This window comes from Helicoverpa zea, chromosome 12 (assembly GCF_022581195.2).
Source record: "Helicoverpa zea isolate HzStark_Cry1AcR chromosome 12, ilHelZeax1.1, whole genome shotgun sequence".
In the NCBI taxonomy this organism is placed as follows: domain Eukaryota; kingdom Metazoa; phylum Arthropoda; class Insecta; order Lepidoptera; family Noctuidae; genus Helicoverpa; species Helicoverpa zea.
Window position 1 is genome coordinate 7564546 of NC_061463.1, and position 26881 is coordinate 7591426.

At 36.6% G+C, this 26881-nt stretch overlaps 4 protein-coding genes across 5 annotated transcripts; 2 read left to right on the forward strand and 2 right to left on the reverse strand.

Annotated features, from left to right (window-relative positions):
• Window positions 1–52: 52 nt before the first annotated feature.
• On the reverse strand, window positions 53–9219 carry LOC124634882. The gene is made up of 6 exons (XM_047170547.1): window positions 9120–9219; window positions 6740–8957; window positions 6367–6542; window positions 6002–6221; window positions 5603–5746; window positions 53–2421 (listed from the first exon to the last, which is right to left on the reverse strand). Exons 2-6 carry the CDS (start codon window positions 8939–8941, stop codon window positions 2269–2271), a joined length of 2895 nt encoding a protein of 964 aa, XP_047026503.1. The 5' UTR covers window positions 8942–8957; window positions 9120–9219; the 3' UTR covers window positions 53–2268.
• LOC124634884 lies at window positions 3033–5787 on the forward strand. The gene is made up of 3 exons (XM_047170550.1): window positions 3033–3229; window positions 4791–4970; window positions 5163–5787. Exons 1-3 carry the CDS (start codon window positions 3137–3139, stop codon window positions 5595–5597), a joined length of 708 nt encoding a protein of 235 aa, XP_047026506.1. The 5' UTR covers window positions 3033–3136; the 3' UTR covers window positions 5598–5787.
• A 1379-nt stretch (window positions 9220–10598) lies between the features above and the next one.
• On the forward strand, window positions 10599–12293 carry LOC124635085 (leukocyte receptor cluster member 1 homolog). Of its 2 annotated transcripts, XM_047170872.1 has the most exons (3): window positions 10677–10714; window positions 10958–11844; window positions 12271–12293. In XM_047170872.1, exons 1-2 carry the CDS (start codon window positions 10692–10694, stop codon window positions 11793–11795), a joined length of 861 nt encoding a protein of 286 aa, XP_047026828.1. In that variant the 5' UTR covers window positions 10677–10691; the 3' UTR covers window positions 11796–11844; window positions 12271–12293. The 2 variants fall into 2 exon arrangements, with proteins under 2 accessions (XP_047026827.1, XP_047026828.1); XM_047170871.1 differs by lacking the exon at window positions 12271–12293 and having other exon boundaries at window positions 10599–10714; window positions 10958–11802.
• LOC124635084 (WASH complex subunit 5) lies at window positions 11860–18024 on the reverse strand. The gene is made up of 11 exons (XM_047170870.1): window positions 17633–18024; window positions 17249–17351; window positions 16796–16987; window positions 16466–16677; window positions 14980–16397; window positions 14625–14896; window positions 14378–14505; window positions 13881–14282; window positions 13300–13529; window positions 13076–13208; window positions 11860–12076 (listed from the first exon to the last, which is right to left on the reverse strand). The coding sequence occupies exons 1-11, from the start codon at window positions 17752–17754 to the stop codon at window positions 11938–11940; spliced, it is 3351 nt and encodes a 1116-aa protein (XP_047026826.1). The 5' UTR covers window positions 17755–18024; the 3' UTR covers window positions 11860–11937.
• Between the last annotated feature and the right edge of the window lie 8857 nt (window positions 18025–26881).

A 26881-nucleotide genomic window follows, 5' to 3' on the forward strand; every position in this document is an offset into this window, starting at 1 on the left:
GTGTAAAGAATTGATTATTGAGTGTGTGCAGTGCATGAAATAAAAAACATTGTACAGTACTTAATTATAATTTATTACACTATTCACATTCTATGATGTGACTTAAAAACTATATAACCCATAAATTAAATTGCCTTAACTATGGATGAATTAATAATTTCGAATGTTTTGTTTTAATGAAAAGAGTTATGCATCTGAAAATATCACACCACACATGTACCAATTTCGAAAGAGTAACACAAACATTGACTTGACACCAAAGTGCAAATAATTCAAGTTCGCTCTCTTGCAATACATTGCTATTTATTTTCCTATTACAAAACACTTGAAAAATAATGTAGCACACGTACGTACAAATAGAAATCTTAGTCAATAGGTACACACAACATGTGGAGTGGATATGTATTTTCAAACTGAAATCGCAAATGATGGTGAAGTTGTTACTATCGTGATGACACTAAATAGTTGTAAAACAATAATGCACATCAGTGTGCCAGCAAGACAGATAGAACACAAACTACGTGTTAAGTGTAAACTAAGTACTAAAGTATAACACATTGTGGAATAGTTTCCTATATCATTAAACATTGAAGGTTTCACATCAATCAAAGTAGTATAAAATCCGTCAACGTAAAGTTCATTATGTACAAATTATTCGGATCAGTTTCCAATCCCACCAAATATTCTTGTCAAACCCTTTTCACCACTAAGTATTTACACATCCATTTTTTTAATCCGACGCAATCTCGAAAACTAACAAATCTAAACGTGCTCCAATAACAATTTTTAAACTATTTGCGACAATCGCTTACCACACAAATATTTTTGTACTATGTGGTGAAAATGCAACATTTACCGTGCATCTCATGCACATAAACTATGTATTCGCGTTGCTTTGTTTACTTCAATAATCTATAATCGTTACCTTCAAAAACTATACATCTGATTGGGGTATAGGTAGCTTCTCTCCGAGGCGAGAAGTGGCATGTCATAGGTTTTCCTAGACATGGTATTTTTAATACCATAACTTCAAATAATGGTTATTTATGAATCTGACGATTAATAAAATAAATCCTTCCTATGTTCTATTGCTTATGTATTGCGTCTCAACACTAGTAAATCAATAATTATGTAATGTTGTTTGATTGCCACACCAGCCCAGACAACTGTAGCTTAACCGTCAATGTGGCCGTAGCGTACAATTCATGTGATGTTTTGCACCAATCATCATATTAAAAAATCATTCATAGTTTCGGTACTACTTATTATTTCATATAAATTTATTATAGTACATTTTTAGTATACAATCAAAATATATAGAGTTCGATATTATAAAAGGCACTTTATTTTAAAGAAAAAAAAATAAATTACCACTAGGTAGGTACACTTATATAAGAACACGTAATTTTAACAATATTTTGAATCGAAACAAGTATGCATTACAGTACATTCATAACTCATTTTATATTCCATGTGAGTGGAATGAAAATACTAAGTGTAATCTGTAATACACATAACCGAGGGCAGAGATTTTATTATGAAATAACATTTACTGCTCTATTTACATAACATTAATTTCAAGACCTTTCACCGAAAAGTTATAAGCCCCTGTAGTGTCTTACATATCTATCCACGCAAATAAAACCTCTGTTTTATTTTTCAATAACCTATAACGTGTCTCATTACATTAATCAAAATTTATTTTGCAGAAATGTTTGTAAATAAAGCCGTGAATGCGAACTTTGGCTGTAAAGAAAATTATGCTAAACCTTAACTTATAAACTCAAAAAATCTAAAACAAGGACATAAACAATTTAATCTATAACATAACATAATTTTTCTATGATTCAAATTTTATTAACACCAAGAAGTCAATCAGTTTTAGACAAAAATCAAACCACTCCATGTAAACTTTTAATGCATTCACACTACTTTTCTTACCCTCTCATTGATAGCAGTCTTTACACAATACCTTACCCCTTAGGGCTCGTACTCATACTACCTACAGTAACAGTAATTTTGATGTCAGTCTGACAGCTGGTCATATTACTAAAGTTCAGCCAATTTATATTTTACCAACAACAACACATATATCTTAAAACAAAATTCATGAATATATTTTAATCTTATTAATTTTCTTTTGTATATTTTTAGTTACAAAAGTATTAAAAACCAATTGAATGGAGTCATATTTGAAAAGTTTTTTTTTTTTTTAATAATAGCGAGTCACAATAAAATTATTGTTTTAACTGTTGTGAAACAAAAAGTTTAGGCGGTATAAGCGGCGCGAATGATCTCCTGCCCTTCAACAGAGGTCCAATACTCTACGAGTAGATCCCGTTCCTTTTCTAAATACGCCAGGAATGTAGACTCCGCCCCACCCTTTTTCATATTCAGTAATTGCTTCTTTAACCAGATGTTCTGAAAACAAAAGATGAATTTTATTTAAAATCATCTAAACTTCCATCATGACGGTGAACCCTCAACTTGTTGCCTTGATCACAGTTTTATTACAAATCTACCCACCCCCTGTTGTTGGAACTCCTTCCTGCGCCAGGAAAAAATCTAGAGCCATCTCCAGTGCACCTCCTATTACCTTAACTTTTATCTCAGTTGGTTGAACAGTCATAGACACCCTGTTGAATGAACTGATCAAGCCTGTTGTCCCTGACGGATTTAACAGAGGCGTAGCAACAGTATAGTGCAGCCTCATTTGTTAGGCAAGTTGATTGAGAAATACTACCCCATAATCAAACCTAGGTCATCGGCTCTACTATTATTAATTCATTAATTAGGATTAATAAGCATTGTAAACAAAACTGTCGCTTTCAACCAGTTACATAGTTGTGACATATTGCAACATAACTTATTTTAGATCAACTTGATAAAAGTGAAGCTATCTCTCTCGTTTTGCAAAATGTTCTGCACGCAGAAAATACCTCTTGCGTAAGTAGCATTATTTGACCTTATTAAAAAGTTATTGTGTCTCAAGTAAAGTTTGACATAGAACTAAATTGAACGATAACGTTAGTTGAATTAAATCCTCTGGTTAATATCTCGCCACAAGGTTATCCTTATCGGCATAGGTTGTGACCCATTAAGGCGTTTAGCTTAGTGTACTGCAGTGGCGACGGCTATGTGGTTCAACATACTACTGCTGTTTGTGCTCTGTTCCTGCGCAGCCTCTAGCGATGACAACGACGAGCCTGTTCTATATTATTACGGCCTCGTAAGTAATTCACTACAGTGCAGTCTGATGTTTAGGCAGGAAAAGTAAATGGTAGTGCCGTGCCATACAATACATACAATATGACTATTATAATTTATTTTTGCTATTACTGACTTTACGAAAAATGAAATATAGAAAATCTTCAAAAGTCTAATCGTAAATTCCTATGCAGATGTGTAAAAACTGTTGACACAAACATATATAATTGATTGAGTTGCCTAAACGTTTTCTTAATAAATAACAGGCAAACGTTAAAATCCACACGAAGTTTACTATTTATATTAGAGAGCTCTTCCTAAGTTGTATCTAAGGTTGCGAACTTGCGTCATTTTAAATTGGAATTCGAATACATGATGTCATCAGTACCCATAGGGATGTTGTCAAAAAAATATTTGGCTGTTTATTTATTAAAAAAAAATTATAGGGTTGTCCAGGCAACCGGGTTTAGGAGGTCAATTAGGCAGTTGCTTCTTGTGAAACCCATACTCAGCTGATATGGTCACCCAACCGTATCAGCTAACCATCCGGCTTCCAGTCTAACCGGGTGGCTTCAAGTCTAACCGAGTGGTGGCCAACCAAAACATAGTTGAAAAAAGCTAGGCAGATGACGATTTAATGACATTATTTTTGGAAAATCTAATAACGTTTTTCTTATATCATCGTTCGACTCCTAAGGCTCTAAGACAGACGGACTGCATTTCGACTGCCATCCGACTGCAATTTGCAGTTCAAGGGCAGTTTGAATGCAGTTGACACAACTGCAATAGAACTGCAGATCAACTTCAGAACACGACTGCACGCCGACTGCATCCCAACTGCAATCAGACTGCGCGGTTGGTTTGGAGTTCTATTGCAGTCGTGTCAACTGCATCCGAACTGCAAAGGAGATTGGGCAAGAATGTATGAAGTTTGGTCCAAATATCCACCACGAACGAGACCTATATAATAAAAAAGTCCAGTTAATTTAGAGTAACTTTTACTAAGAAAGTAAAAAAAAAACAATGCCAAAAAAAAGTTATAGCCAATAATGTATTCTTAATTTTCGGTAGTTTTTGTATGTTATTATTTTTTATTTTATTCCACTTCCATTTCCGCACTTTATCTAAAACTAAGATGAGTAAGACACATTTGCATATAAACAGCCCATATTTTTTTGCCCGATGGATGTACGAATCACTAACCAATTGAGGCGCCAAAAGTGCTTGAATATACTCAGCGGTTCCTGGATCTAAGAAAGTTCAATGTAACTGGTAGTGTCTTCTCTCTAATAATGAACAATTCTATTTTGTCAGAAGTTACAGAAAGTACGAAAATCGAACATCACGAAAAGTAATTGAAAAAATGAAATTGAAAAAATCTATAAAATGTTTTATTTGATTTTGCTATAACTTTTTTCTGGCATTATATTTTTTTTACTTTCATAACAAAAAATGTTCTATATTTAACGGGCTATCTAGCCATATAGGTCTCGTTCGTGGTGGACATTTGGACCGGAATCGCCCATTGTCCTTTGCAGTTGGATTGCAGTCCGTCTGTCTAGAGCCTTACATGCGGTTACTAGGAGGAGAGCGAGCGCAGCCTGCCGGCATGCAGCTCTCGGCAGGCGTGCTCTGCGCTGGCGCTGCGCTACTGGCGCGCGCCGGCGCTGCTGCGCCTGTGCCGCTGCGCGCGCCGCTCGCGCTGCGACTCGCGCGCACCAGCCGACCGACTCATCGAGCTCAACAACAGAGCTTATCTACAGGTACATATCACTACTTCGATATGAGATATGTTTTACGTAGATTTATTTCAGAATACAGAATATTAGGCTTAAAATACATATTTTATACTGTAAGTTAATCACGAGAATTAACACTAAAACTTGTAAAACTAATGGGAAAGTTGTAACTTCAAGATTATAATTATGTAAGCTTCTGTACATGATTTGTTACAGTTTTGCCACCCTGTTACCGACTGGCCAGAATGTGCCATCCAAGAAAACGCCTTAAACGTAACCACGGCCTATCAACGTATGAATCCTGATGAACTTGAAGAGATGCATCATAAAAACATACAACTTACTCCGCCAAATATAACTTTTAACTGTCGCTGTCGGAGCCCAAATTATTGGAAGATGGCATCTAGTGACGATAACCGTCGGACGTACCGATGTTCGTCTCTTCCACTATGTAAGACCGGAGAGTTCTGTGGGAACGTTAACTACGACCTGATAGCTCTGCACCAGTCCTGCCTGTGCCCCAAGCATCACATTTGTGTGCACAGCGGAGGCATTCCGCATACGCGCATCTCAGAACTGCTTTACGAAGGTAGAGGATGGAAAGCCCACTGTCAAAGAGTAGAAGACGACTATAGTTACGAAGAGTATTAACTCACTTGCGCAGGTTGAGCAGCGATATCCTTAGCTATAGTGTGGATTTGTTCGTTGAAGTTCTCAGGCCACAGCACGCGGCTCACCAGACCACCGCGCAACGCCTCCGCAGCGGTCAGCCGGCGCCCGAAAACGATTAGGTCGTTTAGCTGCAAAAAGTAGTTTTTATAATTAAAAAAATATATATAAAGTTTTGTTTTTTATAAATTGACTACTATGGCACATACGAAACATAATATACAAAACACATAACCCTCCTTTTCGGCGCGCAGTCGGGTAAAATAATACATAATTTTTTATTACTATAATTATTTGAAATTAGCTTAATATGGTGCTATATTAAGAAAAATATTTGTTTTTGGCCACAAATCTAAAAATTAAGAAGAGCATTTGTAGAAACTTACTAAAGGTTGTGAGAGGGGTCCATGTGAAGTGAAAACTGATAATCCTGGCTGTATAGGCGCCGCCGCTCCGTGTGACTTGGGGCTGATAGAGAAGCTAGCGCGCTCCGAAGCCAGCGCCACATCGCTCAGGCCTATCAGCGCCAGGCCGATGCCGGAACATCTACCACTAACTCCTGAGCATATGAGCTTCGTGTGTTGTTCCACTGCTTGCAAAAGAGACCTGTAAATAAGTATTGAATAGTCAGGCTAAAATGAACAACTTTAGATGATTTTATTCATAAACTTTAATGTAAATAATTTTAAATCCTTTTCGTTGAGGGTTTTAAGATAGCATAAATATGCGTCAACCTTATTACAAAACTTACTTTATAGATTCAGCCAGTTCATATGCAAAGTTTGTTGATTTCTCCATATTAGCATCCAACAATGGTCTTAAATCTAACTCTGAGTATGTAGTCCCACATTCAGATGGTAACAAAGTCACTGATATGTCTTTTTTTTGTTCTATCAACTGTAAGGCTTTCTCTAACTCCCTTATTAGCTGTGAAAGAAAAATAACTGATGATTATTCTCATTTTTCAATCTCATTCTCAATGAGAGCTGATAAAACATCAATACAGATGTGCTTGAGCAGCGAGGTAACCCACAACATATGCACATAGATAAAAACGTTTACATTATATTTACAATAATAATTTCATAAATCTTGGTATTGAAAATAAGGGTTATGGCGCTTACCTCCACATTACATTTGGTCCCTGGTTTCTGTACACTTATTTCAGCTAGTCTTTGATCAAAATTAATGGATAAGTATTTAAAATCTTCAGTATTTACAGAATTATTTTCATCAATTTTCATAACTTTTTTTATCTTTAATGGTTTTTCAGGTTTGGAATTCTCCCGCTTTCTCTTATTTAGGGCAAGATTTAATTTGGAATTAAGTTTCTGTTTTATAGACAAACAATCATCTTTATTTATAATGTCAGTCCTGATGGGGTCTGTGTCCGACATGAACACATCAGCAGTTGAGCGATTGCTATTGCCTTCAATACTTGCTTGCATTGAATTATCAACCTGAGCACTTTGTGAAGAATTACGCGAGCTGCCCTGATTGCTAGCTTCCACATCACTTAGCCGGTGTGGACTCATGCAAGAGCTGGAATAAGAACTTGATGAATGCCGTCTATAAATGATGGAATCATCAGCACTGTGCGCCTCAAAGTCTTCACATACTGAGGGTGATTTGACCGAACTACTCAGGGAAGGTCTCTGCTTGCCACCAAGAATTTTCTTAGCCTCTCCATCTTCATACTTTGATTCTTTTTTTCTTTCTCGAAATTTCATTTCTTTTGAATCAGGTGTGGAGCTCTGTAACTTTTTGATGAATTCTGCTTTGGTTTTCATGTTCTTCTTCCCTTTTGTAGCCTCAGGAGTGAGTTGATAAATCATATTTACAGCTCCTTCATCCATTAGTAATTTGTCAACTTCAGTCAGTCGCTTATTTTGTTTGCAGTTTTTAGGAGAAGGCTTTTTCCATTGCAATTTAGCCGTGGGTGACTTAGATTTGGACCTCTGAAAAGCTTGTTCAGTCTTAATTTTTTGTATTTTGGATGGAGTTTGATCTTTTTCCATGCTAGGTTCTTTGCTCTTTAAAACAGATTTGCTTTTTGTAAAGGTGTCAGGATTATCTGGGTCAAATATAACTTTCTTCTTTATAACTCTGCCAAGCCTTCGTTGTGGCTGACCTTCATCACTGCTTTTGTTTAAAGCTGGAGTTTTAGCTTCACTTGAGGAATCAATTGAGGTTCGAACAGATGCTTCTTCTTCTTTACAGACAGTGTCTTGAGTTTTTACAACTTCTTCAGTACTATGCAACAACTGTTCACTTTCCTCTAACAACTTCTTTGACTTTTCAACTTCAGGGGCTTCTTCATCATCCCACTCTTTGACCAATACATTGACTATACTCTCCTCATTCTTCTTTTCAGTAGAAACTTTTTCATCATCAACAGGCTCTTGCGTGACTACCTTCTGAATTTTATCAGTTCTCACCATTTTCTGGGCTCTAGGCTGACGATCAAAATGCCGCCTCTTAGTTTTTTTCCCTTTCAATCTAGAAAGTTGTTGCAAAGCTATTTGTGTTTCTAACATTTTATCAGAACGCCTGTTTTTAAAATTGGGTGGCAGTAAATCTCCAGGTTGTCCCTCATCATTGCCTTCCAAGATGTCCAATAATTCCTCCTTATTGAACACTTCCTGTCTCACAGCACAATTGTTGTTTTCTGCACTATCAGTGACATTTGATGAGCGTAAAGCTTCACTTAATTCAATACCATGACCAAGTTCACTAAGTAAGTTGTTAGAATCCTGATCTTCAATAACCTCTTCAGTAATAGTTTCAATGATCTCACTGTCATTTGTTTCAACCAAAATTTCCGTTTGAAAAGTGACTCTTTCTATAGATGGATCAGATTTGACAACTTCAGCCAATTCCTCTAATTGTATTTCTGCTGTGCCTGTATTATTATCCACATTAACAGTATCTTTATCCTCAATTTGCTCTTTCACTGCTTCAGCAATGTCAGGCGAAGGATCATTAGTAGCCTCCTTGTTAGTTGGAGCATCGCTAACAACTACCTCCGCGGTGCTACTATCTAGTTCAGACACATCAGATGCCGCCGTTATTTTATCATTTTCTTGCGCTTCATGTTTCACGTCCACGGACTGTTCAATTTCACATTTTCCGTCTTCGCTGGGCGCAGTATTGCTTTCAACTGCGGCGACTTCTGCAGTCTCCGAATCGGCAACTCCGTTTGATTTGTGACATACATCCGATGCTACCGAAGCCACAGCGTTTTCGTCGTTTTCATCGACCACAACCGTTACTTTCACGCCGTCCACTGCAGCATTAATAAGTGGAGGCTCTTCTACAGCTTCCATTATGCCAAAACCGTCACTAAAATAATGAAAAGGTTTTATTATTGCTTTTATTATGCATAACCTATATTACGTTGACGAATGCAAACTACACAGCGTAAATGTTTTTGTCGACAACCAATCGAATCACATTTATCCTAAAGTTATGTTTAAAATTCTTAAGATTATTAGCACGGATTACCCAGTTTCAAATAAAGTTAAATACAATCAAACGACAAAGTTTGCTTTGCGTTGCGTCTGTACGACATACGTCCATTACGCGAACTAGGGAGGAGATTGATTGATTGACTAAATAAATAGTTGTTATGACAACTATTTATTTAAACTATTTATTTATTTAAAAACCTACTAAAATTACAAATTAAATGATATAGTAAAATAATTTAGAGCTATTCTAATTAATATTTTTGTATTTAGTTCATTAGTAATATTAAAAAAAAACTAGTCTTTTACAAAACATAACTCTTTATAGCATCAAAAAATTCGTCCCAATTCGCTATTAACATATAATTCTACCTTATTTCAAAAAGAAAGCAATGAGCTGACCAAGCTACTCTACATTGTATTGTTTACAGGGAGTGGGCGGGCCCAGTAAAATGTAAAGTACACGAATTTCTGTTCAATTTTTGGTCGATGGGAATCAGAGGGGTCAAAAATTTTCTGGTGACTCACCAATGCATAGATATAATATTACTAAACAAGATTGCGCACGCTCAAAATATATATTTACGAAAATGAACTCTATTCTAACGCAATAAGGTACTAAATTGGTTGCATAATACACAGAGGCAAATCCGAGCCGAGAGGGATAGTTCGAACGGAGGCTGTTTGTCTCTTTCTAACACCTTGCCAGCATAAAAAAATGTTGTGATCAAAAGTTTTGTCTTCCCAAAAACAATTGAATCACTTATATTTTTATCTTATTTTAACAATTGTAAGTCAACAAATTAATAACAATCGCATTAATTTATTCGTATTTATTATTAAAACATAAACAACATAAATTTGTATTTTGCTTTTTTTTATTTTCTAGCGGTAACCCTGAACATTCTTGGCGCGTAATCAGCATTTAAAATTTTGTTTATATTTTTTTGTATTAAATCAATTTAAACTATTAAAATGGTGAAAAAGTGTTGCGTTTCTACTTGCAAAAGTGAATCCTATGGTGGTTGCAATATATCGTTCCACAGGTTAGCTAATAATAACATTTTCGTAAACCAAACAACTAGGGTGCCCATGAATTCTTGTAACGAGTCAAAATATGGGTGATGGATTTTAAAACTGTTGTACTATTGTTATAGCTTCCCAAAAAATGAAGAAAGGCGACATAAATGGCTCAGCAGTCTATATATGAAGTAGAAATACAAAAAAACAGTCTTCACTTCGAATCTTCCTGCTTTTATACTGCTAATTTCCGCTAATTATTAAAAGCCTTTATTAGTATCTTAAGGTCACAAACTGCGTAAGTTAAAACTTCAATACTAATCTGTGTTTAATAATCTTAGCAAATTCGGATTTGTCTCACATAGCTTAATCTCATAGTCACCCTATTAGAAAGGGACAGACAGCCTCCGTACTAACTGTTTCACTCGGCTCGTTTTTTGGGTTTATATGCGCAGTCCTGTTTACTAATATTATGTCTATGCACCAATGTGACAGTGACATAGCTGACGCGCGAGATAGTTGTCAAACTCGCTTGTGTCATTGTCACAGGAATTGTTTGCCCGTGCACATTTATTATTATTTGGGTAAAATGAATATTCTTCCAAAGAAAAGGTAAATATTAGAAGTAATAAATCTTATATGTTCTTTTCCTTTTTATTAATCGGAGATACTTAAATAAATTGCTGTTGCGAAAAACAGTGTAGTGCTTTCCAACAGTGAGAGTTTTTCAAATCAGTCCACTAGTTTCGGAGCCTGTAGGATACAAACAAACAAAAAAGTTTCCTTTATTATATTAGTATAGAAGTATAGATTACCAAAACTGTATAATCATCCTTAATATTCGTATATTTATAGATGGCACGTCAGAACAAAGGAAAATATAGCCAGAGTACGCAAAGATGAGGCTGAAGCTGCAGAAAAAGAAAAACAGGAAAAATTAAGGGTTGAAAGAGCAGACAGAGAAGCACGGCTACAAGTGTTGAAACAAAAAAGTAGACAAAAGTTACAAGAATTTGGCATTGACGATGAACCAAAATCTAAGAAAGAAGAAACTACTGAACATATTAACTTATTCACAAATCTTGAAGATGCTATAAAAACCACAAATAAAGATCATGATAATGATGTAAAGGAAAAAAAGGAAGAGTATGAGAAAAAAATTGGTTACTTAACTTATCTCGGTCAGGATACAAATGAGGCCCTGGGCAAAAAGAATTGGTATGAGGTGCCACCAGAGACAGCTAGAGGCTCCAGGTCTACTGATATAAAAGACACTTATGACAAGTTGGTATTGAAAGATGCGGATGGCAAACCCAAAATAAAAGAGTCAGATGAAAAAAATGGAGAAATTGGCTGGAAGAAGAAACAAATGCTTGATCCCATGAATGCATTCAAACATCTTCATGATTATTCTTATAAAGACAAAAAGAAAACAGTGACAAAAGATGTTACCGAAAAGAGAAGTAAACATAAAAAGAAAGAGAAAAAACATAAAAAAGAAGACAAAGATGCAAAATTGCAGAAACTAAGAGAGGCTCGTCTAAAACGTGAACAGCAAGAAAGACATAGAACAGAGTTGTTTCTTAAAGGACTTCATAATCCTTCTAAACCAGAAACTGTACAAGATACTGGAATTAAGCCAAAATATAATTCACAATTTAATCCAGAATTAGCACGACAAAATTATAGATAATTATATTTAGAACAATATAGTTGCAGAAAATATAAATAGGAGGGATTATTAAGTCAACACATTATTGATTGTATATAACTTTAATCTTAAACATAATCAGATATAACATTACAATATATTTTTAATTCTTAAAAAAAATATTTTATTTCTGGAGTGTATGTGTAAGCAATATTAAAGGCAGCTTATCCTCCAATTTACTAAATGGATAATTAAATGTTTCAGAAAATAATTGTAGAATCCTGATAATAGCAGCAACGTCATGTGATTCTGCATGTTTTATTCTGAAATAGAATATATTTTTTAGCTTGTATTTGAGTAAAGATAAACAAATCCAGGTGAAAACAGTTGTGGTTTGCCTTGCTTGTTCGATAAACGATTATACATATTATGTTGAACTGAGAGCTCTGTGCTGGGTTAGCCTAGACAAATTCTTTAAAAAAATCTAGAGGGGTTGCGATGCGCTTCGACTCTGCGCTATAGTTCGGCCATTCAGAGAATGCGTTCCTGACACGTCGCGATTGAACTGACGAAGTAACTTTGCAATGGCGTTGCAGTTACGATAAAAATATTTTTGCTGGTTGTTTACCGTTTTAACAATTGAGGAGCATTAAAACAACATTATTATATCAATAATCAATGAATGTTATTACGTCGTCAGTTCAATCGCGACGTGTCAGGAACGCATTCTCTGAATGGCCGAACTATAGTATAAATCGACCCTTATCGAGAAAGCTACATTTTAGCTACGGCGAATTCCACGCGGTGCGAGCGAAACCGCTGGCAGAAGCTAGGTTTAATTAACTATATATTACGATAATGATGATAGACTCTACTCATCGATTTGCATATGTTTTTAGGCTTCCGTACCCAAAGGGTAAAACAGGACCCTATTGTTTTCGCTGCTTTGTCCGTCCGTCCGTCCGTCTGTCATCAAGCTGTATCTCATGAACCGTGGTAGTTAGTGAGTTGAAATTTTCACAGATGATATATTTCTGTTGCCGCTATAACAACAAATACTGAAAACTAGAATTAAATTAATATTTTGGGGGGCTCCCATACAACAAACGTGATTTTTTTGCTCATTTTCTAAATAATGGTACGGAACCCTTCGTGTGCGATTCCGACTCGCACTTGGCCGGATTTTTATTGTTACGCTCTTCCCAAGGCCTGTAAGTGTGAATGAGATAAATACAGAAGTCGAGTCGATAATGCGTGAACTACATAAATAACAAACAACTTTATTTGTTCACTAGCTAGCTAGAACAAAGCATGATACTAACCTTACATACGTGCACAGGGTATCAACAAAGATGTCAACATTATCAGTTTTACTTTGTCGTAAAAGAGAGTAAATTCCCACTAATAATGGGTACCCGTCTATATTTTCTCCTGTTTTTCTCGTTATGAGATCACCTAGAATGCAAATAGTAGTTAGTAATTTAATACATATACTTAGTTATAGTAGTACTCGTAATAAAGCTTCGTAGGGTATGTGTGTGCGTACCTGTTGTATGGCACAGTTGCAATCTAGGTAATTGCGATATTAGGAGTACAACGAGTATTCGACCCATATCTGCGTTCAGTAATTCCTGCGCATGTTTCACATAAATTTTGTCATATGGTTCATAAATACCACATCTTACTAAATACTCTTCCAGATTTTGCATAAGTAGCGACGATACTTTTGGCTGTGAGTCAGAATGAGCAGATATCTTTAATTCGTTAATAATGGACCTGCAACATTAATGGTCATTAAATACACTGCTTTCTATTTTTGCTAAGTATTCAGTTTAAGTAAAACGTGTAAGCATTATTTAGTTGAAACTAGTGTCTCTTAATAATCAATTAATGCAACTAGTCTACTTGAAGTCGTAACTGATATTATGTTTTTGTAAGCAGTCCAAGTAAGAATTTCGATGGGTCAGATTCTATGTACAGTCAGCAACATATGTCCATGAATAGGTACAGGTTTTGATATGTTAGTGTTTAGGTGTTGATAGATGTTTCTGCTGACTGTACCTACATGACTCACCTTATTCAGAACATTAGGTGACAATTAAAGCCTAGTTTTAATTGAAAACTTACTCATTCATAGTCCTTAGTGAAGCCTCCAACTGTGCAGAGTCAAATTTGCAAGTTGTATTCAACTGATAAGCAATGTGCCTTCTTATAATTTGTAAGGTCCCTATCAAAACGAGTAAATCTGATAGCTGTTGGAATGTTTTATATCCTTTGGTAATAATCTGGTCAACGTCTTTCATATCAGCACTTATGTTTCCTAAGAAAATCTTGTCTTGACTGGATCTGAATATATCTTGCACATTTTGCATCTGGTTTTTTACCATGAAACCATACAAAGTATCTAATCCATGAAGACCTACTACTCCAATGGCATCGTTAAGTTTTCCAAATGTTTTGTTGTTTACTATTTCATTTTGTGTTTTTACGTCGTACCAGGCTGCGCATACGTTAACGTACGTGCATATACTGAAACCCAAAATCTATTTATGTTTATTTATTATAATAATTAACCTCCCCACTCAGAGACATTTAAATGTTACTTTAATACTATGATCACTTACCGAGCGTCCAACAACTGTGGTATTTGTCGAGCTAAACTGCCCATAAAGCCAGCCGAGGGGCTGTACAATGTAACTCCCTTTCGGAAACTTATCTCCTTGGCTACACTTTCATTAATGATCGCAGTTATCTGAAATAAAATAACAAATCCATTGTTGAAAGGTTTTTGCAGGGTAGCAAGGAATGCTCATAAGCAATATACATCATGTGCTCGGTTTTAGACCGCATGTAAGAAGCGTTACAACATACCTGTTTCTGCCAAATTCGTAAACCATGGATATTGATATAATCCTGTATGTATTCTAGAGACCGCCTGTAACCGTCCATACTTTCAGCAAGTTTTTGCAATCGGCCCATTAAATTACTTGCTGTTGGTTGATACTTTTTTCCTTGAGGTTCTAAAAACTCCTCAAACTTTTTACTGATATGTCTGTCTAATTCTTTTAACAGACCATCTTCCAACAGCTCTGCAGGGTCTACTCTTATTACGCCGACTAATGTTGACCTCATGTCCAAAATTCCTAAAAATAATGCATATATTAATTAACATATTACATACCACAAGGATTACCTAAAAAAATGGAGTTGTTGACACAAAACAGACCTGTGGTGAATGTGGATGCAGAATGGGTCAGCCTTGCAACTTCCATTCTGTCTTCTAGTTGTGCATAATCCCTCAATCTTTCCTTTTCTAACCTAGTTGGCACTTCTTTAATTGCCCAAGTTTGCAAGTCAATTATTTTCTCTACAATATTAAAAACCATTTCTGGAATAATTTGCAATACCTTTTGGATATATTTAATCAGTTCATTACTGTAGTATTGTGACACTGACACCAAATCATCACTATGAGCTTGATTTATCCTGAGTAATGGTATTTCCATGGCACTGGCTAACTTTAGGAATAGAGCCCTGAGCCTGCTGGTGACAGCTGGGTTCTCTTTAATGCTATCTTGCATATGTTTTGTGTATAAATCAATTGTGCACCAAGCATAGCTTACATCTGCAATTGTTTCCAAATTAACTAAGGAATCTTCTTTTAAGGATACAGTCCTCAGAAGATTTTTTAATGCATCTTTACTATCTGCCAGATACTGAACAATTGTGGAAGTACTCTTTATGCCATGAAATTCTTCGACTTCATCTAATGCTTGTAACAATTGAGTAACTTTCTTGATAGATTTTGATGAAGTTGGTTCACCTAGAGATGCAATTTGTTTAGCAATATTATCAAACCAAAGTTTCAGTTGTTCATTTTCTTGTATTTTAGCAACAGGTTTTGCTCCAGAAAAAAGTTCTGATAAACTGTTCACTGCTTCAATAGCAAGAGCCTTATTTGTATTCCATGCAGAATCTCTATTTTCAAGTAATTTATTCAATATCTCCCTGACTTTCAATTCCAATTCTGCAGTACTTACAAGAAGCTCCAAAATTTTCAGTGGATCATAATTTGATTCCTTCAAAACAAGCTCTCTGAGCTGTTTACTTTTTTTATTGTTATCATAGAAAGTTACATCAGTATTGTGTAGAAGGAGCCACCTTAATACTAAGTTGGAGTTCAACAATAGGTTTATGATTTTGTTTATATTATCCAACACAAAATCATCAGTGAGTGTCCCTTCTTTTAATAGTTGGTGTGTTTTAGTTGTCAGCATTGATACTGAACCTCCTCTTTTAGCAAATACTTCTTTAATCATTTTCCCATTACATGTATTGCTCAGAGCAGACTTAGCAGCCTTGAAATTTTCCCAGTAGTCAATAATGTTCATAGTAACGCCCATATAAACTGGTATGACCCAATTGCTGGGAAAAAACTTATCAACTATTTCTCTCATTTTGGATGTATCTGTATGTAGGTATTGGGGAGTGAAGAATAAACAGATAACTAGCATGCTAGCCTGTGTGCCCAATGCTGATGCCTGATGCTCAGGAATTGTATAAACAGCCAGTTGGTTGTAGATGTCTTCAGACCGAAGTTTACCCACAACTTTCTCAACGAATTCAGGACGAATGTAGACACGGCTAAAATGTGAAATAAAAATGTAGATGTGTTACAAATAGCAAGGAAACAAATGGAGAACCATATTTACCTAAAGTATTCAATGGGGTAATCTGTAGGTCTTTTCCCATTAAGCTGGTCAAATCCAGTGTCTCTAAGGAGTTTGCAAACATCATCTATGTTGGATTGTGATTGGCTCGTACTGTAGCGGTAAAATGCTACAAGAAGTCTTTCCCTCATGGGACCGGGAATGTATAGATCACACAACAAGAGCATAGCTCCATAGAGGTATAAACTCTCACACTGAAAACAACAAACAATAAAAATGACTAGAATCAGAGAGTTGTGTGAATGTTCAATTCATTATAATATCTAGTAATAAATAAATGTTACATAATAAAGAAATAAATAAAATACTAACCAATAACTGTTTGCCTTCAATGTCCTTCAGTACAGTTTCAATATTTTGCTGGATAAAGGTATTATCATGTAGCTGATCAACAAATGAGTTTAGATCTACAATGTATTGATAAATATTTTCAAAAAGCAAATAGAATCTGTTTATTATTTCTAAGTATTTTTCTTTTAGCTCATCATCCAAATCTTGTAATTTCTGAAAATAAAATTGTTTTAAATCATAGTATGTAGATGATTGCATGTTATAATTTTAATGTTGGAACATATTTTGTTAATTTTAGTAATACAGAGTACAGCGATGAATTGATTACCACTCTAATATAAAATGGAAGGTTGCTTCAATACAATTTGATTACCTCCATCAATTTCTTCAATTACTTTGGATAGCAAAATAGCCACTATTGTATAAACTTTTGGCTTAAGAAAGATATATATATTTTACAAATAGTGAACTTACAGCACTGGCGTTAATTTTCTTTTCTTGAGCATCAGCCACTTTAAAGTAACTGAAATCCATGATGACATCCTGATACTTTTGGACAACATCCTTACTATCTAATCTGAAATTATATTTAACATCAGTGTTAGGTACAAACAGCTACACAACCCAGCCACACAGTTGCAGCATTTAGCCCAGACATCTACAAACAAGGCTGTTCAGTGAAATGATAGAAGTTCATAATTTACTTCACAAGGGAATATCTGTTTTACCTCTTATGCTAAAGTATTTTTAATACATGCTTAACATGGTCTTAAGGTGGGATGATGTAGTGTACCTGAGTCTCAGGACATTATACAACTATCGCTGGTATTTATTCTAAGACTCAGTTAATATACTCACAGGTAGGCACTGGGTTTATGATCCTTTAGCCTTAATATCTCAGCAACTATGGCATTTCCGTGTGATACTAGAGTCAATAAGTTCTGAGCGCAGAGATTATCTTCCGACATAAACACCTTCATTTTTCATGTAGATTTATTCAGACTGTTCGTCCAAAGCCAGTTGAAGATAATCCAGTCTTGTTTAAAAATACTATACTATTTTCATATCAATAACTTTACCGGTAAGCCTTTGAAAATCAGTGAACATTACCAAGATGTAAAGGCGTTAAAAACCAATGAAGAAGCATTCATAATTCTAAAAAACAGGAAAACAATTATCAACAACCGAGATAAACAACTTTTTGACAGTTGATGGATGAGTTGATTTTGACAGTGGCAAAGTAGGGTCCTTCGGGTCCTTCCATTGACATATAACTATAGGGACAGGAAATGTCACGAAAAAAACCTGCACACCTACAGTCTGCAGTAGTAACTAAAATGGCTGCCATTACTAGGGTTGAACCACTACCGGATTCAACAAATATCGATATTGTATTCTAGTTAGAAGTACGTACGAGTCTTACTGGGTGCATAAAAATAACCTAGTATAAATAATTTCTTCGTCATAGAACTAACTATCACATTAACTTCACTGATACTAATAACCTCAACAACATCAACCAAATGGGAGGAGTCATTTCAGTAGGGTGATACCTTTGAAAAAAAAAAAACACAGGCACAGTAATTATTTATTATTTCAAATAGCCCTATGAAAGTTCTTTCACGTCAGACTAGTTGCAGGGTGCCAAAGATTCGGTCTTATGAAGAAGAATCCGCAAGAAACGCCATAAGTAGATACTCTCTTAAAAAAAATACAATAATTTACAATCGTTTTCAAGCTATTCATGAGAAAGTTATATAATGCAAATGGAGCTAATTATGTATTAATCGATAGTACAAAACAATTTTAGTGCTAAGAAAAAAATATTTATACAATTCGAAACCTATATTCGGTAACTAAGTTCTCAAGCAAATATTGCAACTTGCATTCCGATTTGCTCGTCCGTGCGGAAGCACTGCCGTGCCCGTGGTCGCCGTAGAAGCATCATGTGAAAATAAAAAGGCAAAACATATTATTTTCAATAAAATATGTCTTTAAAATCCTGAATTTTATAATCAAAATGTTTTTAACTGCATTTTAAAACTTTTTATCTGTAAAATGAAGGATATATATATAAAATCATAAACTATTCCCAAAAAATATACACATATATTCGGAACGCAACTAAAACCGCGAGGAAAAGCTAGTATTTAACTAAAGAACAAAATAAAGATGTTTTATCTTATATATAAAAATGAATTGCTGTTCGTTATCTTCTTATATATAAAAATGAATTGCTGTTCGTTAGTCTCACTAAAACTCGAGAATGGCTGGACCGATTTGGCTTTTTTTGGTTTTAAAATGTTTATAGAGGTCCAGGGAAGGTTTAAACGATACGAAGTTCGCGGGATCAGCTAGTTGAAGTTGAAAATAATACACAACTCTGAGGGCTCATGCCCATTTTCACCAACAAATACTTAAATTAAGGGATCCCCTAAGAGCATTTACGGAAAACTTAATAAGAATTTCGTTTTCACCAAAGTTTAGGTATCCCTTATCCATAGTCATTTATGTCAAAATTGGGAGAGCCCTTATTCCAAGTGGCACTTAGAGAGATTGTTGGTGAAAATGGGCATCAGTGTCTTAGGGACAGTAAGTTCTGATGTTAAAATTTGTAAAAGCAGACTTATTAAGTGGATATTTTATCGATACTATTATGACAACTGCACAGCACTATGCCAATATGACATGTTATTGTAAACAACATTTATTTCTAAATATAGGTTTTTATTCAGAAATAAACCAAAATATAAGTACTTTCACCATCAATTCATGTTCCCGTAACATATTTTTTATCCAATGTGAATTATTTTATGTAGTTTCTAGCAAAAATAGGTTCCTAACCTGTGTAAAGACAATCCAGCTTGATTTTAGTGCTTCCTAGCACCACACTTCACAATACAACACATAGGCATATTCGTTGATTATTTCACTATTGAAATAGTAAAGTCTTAAAAGTAAACACGAGTGATTTTCTATAAAATAGCAAAAATAAGTCACGAAGAGCACCTATTTGACAGCACAACTACCATGACATATGGCCAGATATGGCACGCACCTACAAACAGGAGGATTTCAAAAGTAAATGTCACCATTTTACGCAATCACAAAAATATTGTTGTCCCTGTTTTCAAATACACTTATCTGCTTAGAAAGAGTGAGACAGAACTATGTTGCATAGTTTGTTTCATATTTCGCCCATATTTATATAACTATAGATACGTCTTTAACAAACGGCGTCTCCTTATAATTCTAAGCTCGATGGGTCCTTCACACTTCTTATAGATAGTTCAACTCAGATTTGCGCGCGGCCCTATGTGTGCGTCGGCTTGTAAATATACAACTTTCATTCGTGTGACAGTGACGTCGTCCGAGCATGACGTGTTCTTATCGCTTTTTGTTATGGGTACAGTCGTTTACGAAAATGTCTAGTTCTTCACGGAGAAAATGTTTAAGGAGTCAGGTAGCGTTTCAAAAAATGAAACAACATTCAAAGCTTTTTATTATTACATTTTACAGTTTTTCATTATTTTCTCATAAGTTTTTTCAAATTGACGTTGACAGTATCTAAGAAATAAGTGAGGTGAAATATCTAAGATGAATTAAACACTCCTTACATATTTTCTAGATCTCGGGGTACGCGGACAATAAATAAAAGTGTGGACTAAGAATGTAAAAAGACGTATAATCTAGTATAATAATGTAAACAAAATGTGTGAGGAATTTTAAAAAATAATATTGCTTCGCATAATGTCGACCAAAATAAGACGGAAATAATGAAACTCATAAATGAACGTTTAAGTCATATTGATGAAGGGATGTTGGGTAATACTTGTCGACATGTACAAAAGAAAAAAGAAAAATACTATAGACATTTTGACATGGAGTCAAAATTTATAATTTACCTCGGTGAGAGTAGCGAATCCGAAAATTCATCATTTGATTTTTCAAGTAGCGATTCAGAATCATTATAAATAAATAAACATTAAATTACGTAATAACTGTTTTTCTTTAAACAGCCGTAACCCCTAAATAACTGTATTTGTACCCGACTGTACCTCTTGTCACGCACACAAAGTCACTGTGTATGTACAAGGGTTACCCACACATAAGGCCGCGCGCAAGACTGAGTTGAACTTACTATAGCACAGCTTCTTAATGGAGACTTCTTTGCACAAGAGCTGTACTTCGTAAGGGTCTTTTCACATGCATGCGTCTCGTGCTTTGTGAAATCTCTCTTTGTCTACATCAGTCTACATCAAAGAGTAAAGTAATATATAGGGAAAAGAGAGCCCACTCACGTGTTATTCTTGCAACCCAATTTGACAATGCGCCATCTTTCTCTAAATTGGCCCCGAACTACCTACATAGCTATAGCTATAAAAATATTATAATTATGCATCATATTCATAACATTTTCTATTAGGGTAAGTAGCACCATATAACTATAACATTGGTTATCGTTATAGTTACATGGTGCTATTTACCCTAATAGAAAATGTCATCGTTAATATAGTAAAAGGTCGAAGGAAAACAAATAATTATTATATATTACTTTTTATTTACGCGTGCATGCGGAATGCAAAAAACCGCCATATTGATATTATTAAATTCTTGACCGTTATTTGAAGCTTACTAGTTTGAGATAGGCACCTACGTGTTTTCCGCTTTTATCTCCGTCCTTTTCTACCCCATATCTTGCATCTCTCTCGCACATCGACCAGTTTCACTCCCCACCAGGCAGGAGGCGACGAGTGTTGTCGGCGGCCACAGTTCGTCATTGGCGTCTTGTTTTCCGCCCGAGAAGGTTGGTCTAACCAACCGCTGTAGTATTTCGTTGAAAAATAAACTCAGTGCTCTCGCAGAACACAGGTGAGTTTATAATATTTTATACAATTTGTTAACGGTTTTACCGTTCGATATTCGATTTTGCGAAATCAAGTGTTAATATTTTGTACATCTATCCCTTTTTTGTCACGAGTTTCGTCCGTGTACTTTTTTTTTCAGTAATTTGTTTTCAGAATGAGTGACTTATAAAGCAAATACAGATGCGGTAAATAATAAAGCTACCACAGCCCGTGCACGTGACTATGGAAAAGAAAGCAAGCCCGAAGTTCCTAAGGCACCTGTGGCCCTAGTTCAATCCTGCAAGGCGTTCAACGGTTTGACAAAAAAGAATGGTGTGAGGTGCGGTCCAACCAGCATCTCCTTAGTTCGGACTGATCACTACCGCACTTGAAGAGGGCTGATGGTGTCAAGAAAGCTTTTCGGCCTTGAAAGACTTGGTACGCTCCCCTCGGACTACCAGTAAGTCTGTTAGCCACCCCCCATGGGGGTCTGCTCATTATCACGGCGTGTGATGGTTTTCGGCCTTGAAAGACTTGGTACGCTCCCTTCGGACTGCCAGTAAGTCTGTTAGCCACCCCCCGTAGGGGTCGGCTCATTATCTCGGCGTGTGATGCTTTTCGGCCTTGAAAGACTTGGTACGCTCCGCCTAGGACTGCCAGTAAGTATGTTAGCCACCCCCCGCAGGGGTTGGCTCATTTTCACGGACCCGCGCAGGGTACCAATCTTGCATGTTGCGAGACGCAGCATCATTACAAAGTGGGGACCAGTAAGTATACTAGCCACCCCCCACAGGGGTCGTTTCATTATCACGGACCCGCGCAGGGTACCAATCTTGCTTTTTGCGAGTCGCAGCATCATTACAAAGCAGGGACCAGTAAGTATACTAGCCACCCCCCGCAGGGGTCGGCTCATTATCACGGACCCTCGCAGGGTACCAATCATGCATGTTGCGGGTCGTACCATCATTGCAATCTACCCTCGCAGGGTGGCTATTTGGATCGACTTTCGAAGAGTCGCCATTATAACCTTCCCTCGAAGGGAAATGGTAATCACACTCACGCTGAATGGCGTGTGACGCAAAACTCTAAAGGCTCTCTTGGGACATCACGAGTAAATTACAATAAGAACCATGTCCAACAGACGAAACAAAGCGTCCAGGACCGCAGGCGGACTTTGATGCGTCCAACAAGGCACGTAAGTTATGACTTTCGAGGTGGGTAGCCTAACATTATATCAAGACCAATGGAAAGAAATGGGAGCTCCGCCTTTCTTGTCAAAAATAATAACTCGGTATCGGATACCATTGGCCAAAAGCCACCTTTGATAGATAATGCCAGATTTGACCAGAGAGTCCAAAGAGATGGATGTCGTCATATCCCAAATGATAAAACAAAAAGTTCTATTGATAGCTGCAAATTCTGCCAGCTTTCTTTCCAATATGTTTCTTGTGCCCGAAAGGCGACGGAAAGAACCGTCCAATACTCAATCTCAAGGTTCTCAACAAGTTCATAATTACGGATCCCTTCAGTTTAATAAATGTTTTTCGGGTGCTAAAGTTTCTTCAGAAAGACGAATGGCTGTGCAAGTGGATCTCGCCCAGGCTTACTTCTACCTTCAGTTAGCCGAAGGTCACAGACATGTTCTTCGACTAGTATACAGAAGAAGACTGCTTCAGATTACGTGCCTACCATTTGGCTTAAGCACGGCACCCAAGACCTTCGCCACAGTGACCAATTGGGTGGCTCAAACTTTGAAAACTCAAGGGTTACTTATAATTGTGTACCTCGATTTTCTGGTGGCTCACCAAGATATATTCGCCTACTTTGGGATCATTTGCACTACGTTTTGGATGGCAAGTGAATAAATCGCAAGCATTATCAATAAGATAATGACAAAACTCACTACGTGACAAACAGCACGACAAACTTAGAAGACCTGCATAGCTTGATAGGACTTTTAAACTTCGCAAGTTTTTGTTGTCCCATACGGCAGACTGCATTACCGGGCTCTCCTCATTTTCCTCAATGCAGTGTTGAACAGCAATCTATACCTACCCTATTCATGGAACCGTGAGCCAAACGGTGAGCAAACCATAAAAAGGGTTCTTATAAGTCACGATTGAAGTAATGATCATATTTTATAAAAATAACTACGAAAGTAATATACTGACAACATTAGAAATTATATTTTAGAACGATGTCTAATCTTGCAATGCAATCTTTTCAAACTTATTTGAAATCAAATATAATAAATGCCGTAAATTGTTTTCTTAATTTTAATTAAATATGTAGTAAATCGTTTACATGTAAAAGGAACCTAGAAGTCTTGACTGTCATACATAGAACCCTACTTAATTGAAAACCACAGATACTAAGAACATTTTACATAAAAATGTGACGTTTTTGTCATCGGTCGGGTTATACCCACCATTTTGAAAAGTGTCATTCTTTGGTTACATTGTGGGCTCACGGCTCGGTGAATGGAGTATAGCAATGTTGAACCTACCAGCAGATGCCTTAGCAGATCTAAAGTGGTGGCGGGTCAGCTGCCACCAAACCTTGGATATTCATACGCCACTTCCCTGTCACCTTATAACCACGGACGCCTCCGATGTAGGATGGGGGCACAACTGAACGGAACGCCCGTAATGGGTTCATGGAACAAGAGAGAAAAAGGCTTTCACTGCGATCTGAAAGAGATGCTTGCAGTGTTAACTGGATAATCACGGCGAGTTGCTAAGGAGATCAACAGCCATTTTTCAATGCAAAAATGGGACTGTAGTGTCATATCTAAGAAATCAAGGTGGCACCCGATCAAGGAGCCTACCGAACTTGACGTACAAAGTATTCAGTTATCTCGAGCTGTTTCAAATCTATCACGTCGTGAATCATATACCAGCCCTATTCAACAGTCATGCAGACCATCTCTCCCGACACAAACCTCCACCGGAGGGGCATCTTGTATCAGCAGTGGACCTATTTGCCTCGAAGCGAGCCCAGGGATACATAGTTGTGTACTACGTGCCCCTAGATCTGAAGGACCCAAAAGCGGGGTTCCACGATGCCCTTTTTCTCAAGTTTGGACTTACCCGCTAGCATGGGTATTACCGCCACCTTACCTTATACCGTAGGTCCTCAGTCATCTCAATTCAGGAACGGGAGTTAATCTCATAGTAGTTCCTTCGGTGGCACCAGGTATTTTGGCGAGCAGATTTGAAGTCCCGATCATTAGCAGTACCCTACACACTGATGAACCTCGAGCAGAAACCGATAGACACAGCAACGGGGATACCCCCTGCCAAGGTCAAGGAAATGGGGAGGGGGGGGAGGGACAAGGAGTCTCTCCGACTGAAGTCTTCTTCAATCCACACGCAAGACTTATCAATCAGCTTGGAGTCGATGGTTAAATTGGGGCGAAAAGTATGAAATTGGATCCTATGAATCCTTGAATCCCTATTTGGACCTATACTTACCCAATTTTTTTTGCGGACTTACACATAGTAAATAAACTAGCATACAATACTATTTTATTACACAAGTCAGTTATAGCTACACTATGCAATGCAGAAACCACTGGAGAGCTAGGTTCACACGTTCTAGTCGGACACATTTTAAAATCAATAGTGCTGAGCAAACCTGTTCCCCGGGAAGCCGTCCATCTGGAATATCGACCAATTGGTAACCTACTTAAGTGCAGTAAACGTAGACAAGAATAATCCTTTTGCAACTTCCAGGCACACTGCTGCTCTTTCTTTTGCTAGCTTGTTTCGGAAAGGCGAGTCCATGATCTTTCCTTGCTTGCAATAGACCCAGAACATTTCAAAAACAACAAAGATAATTTAATCTTATGGCCAGTCTTTGGCTCTAAGACCGACAGTTCTAGTCATGGGCAGTCGGGTTGTTGTTTGATGGATAATCAGGAAAATATAAATCTAAGTCCAGTGTATTGGGTCAGAAAGACTAAAGCCTTGTTAGAAGATAGACGGACATCGGCTAATTCCTTAAATTTATTTATATCCGTTAGAGGCCAACCAAAGGCAAGCACCCGAACGATGATTGCGGGTGGATTAAGACATTGTTAAAAGAGGCAGGAATAACTACAACCCCAGGAAGCTTCCACTCGGCGGTAGCGTCAAAATCTGTGTTGACAATATACCTTTGGACGATATATTAGCCAAGGGTAATTGGCGATCGGGCAATACATTTGCCCATTTTTACAGAAGAGAAAGATACCCACTAAATAGAAGTAGCAAGTTATCTCGATTATTTAATTAATCCAGCTGATTAATGTCTATATTTTTGTTACTATTGTTATTAAGAAGTATCGCAATATTTTTGTTAATTACTATTAGAAAATGAAATCAATTTTGCTTTTGTTCTTGCATCTCTCTTTTAATTTTTATTACTCATCCTCCGAGCCCCTTTCCCAACTATGTTGGGGTCGGCTTCCAGTCTAACAGGATGTAGCTGAGTACCAGTACCAGTTAACTTTTATTACATTAGTATTCCAGGACGCAATACACATACTTACATGTGATTACTCGTGTACCTAAGTACCTATTTACATACACAATTTCATTGTGCTTTTGCTCACATTGGCGTCCACTTCCACCAGGCGATAACAAACACGTCTCAAACTAGTAAGCTTCAAATAACGGTCAAGAATTTAATAGCAGCGTTTTACCTGAAATAAAACGCATATTAAATACTTACCTTATTTGAAGCTTACATTTTAATTTCTGCCTGGTGTTTTCGACTCAATGACGAACTGTGGCCGCCGACAACACTCGTCGCCTCCTGCCTGGTGGGGAGTGAAACTGGTCGATGTGCGAGAGAGATGCAAGATATGGGGTAGAAAAGGACGGAGATAAAAGCGGAAAACACGTAGGTGCCTATCTCAAACTAGTAAGCTTCAAATAAGGTAAGTATTTAATATGCGTTTTATTTCAGGTAAAACGCTGCTATTATGATCGGTTTTGTTAAGTTACTTGGAATACTAACACCAGGTCTTTTTAGATGAAATTTGATATTTGTGCTTTTTTAAACCGTATTTAATTTATTCGCCTATTTTATCTTTTTTTAAAGTGTCTAATATTTTCCTCATACTTTTCTCTAATTAATATTGCATAAATAATTTTATATTAACAAACAAAATCGATTATAGTGTAGTTCCATCTGTTGGTAATTTAAGGTATCTTTTAAATAGTAAATAGTTTCCGGGCCAAATAAAAGGTGGCGACTCTTCGTTTACTTAGCTGTC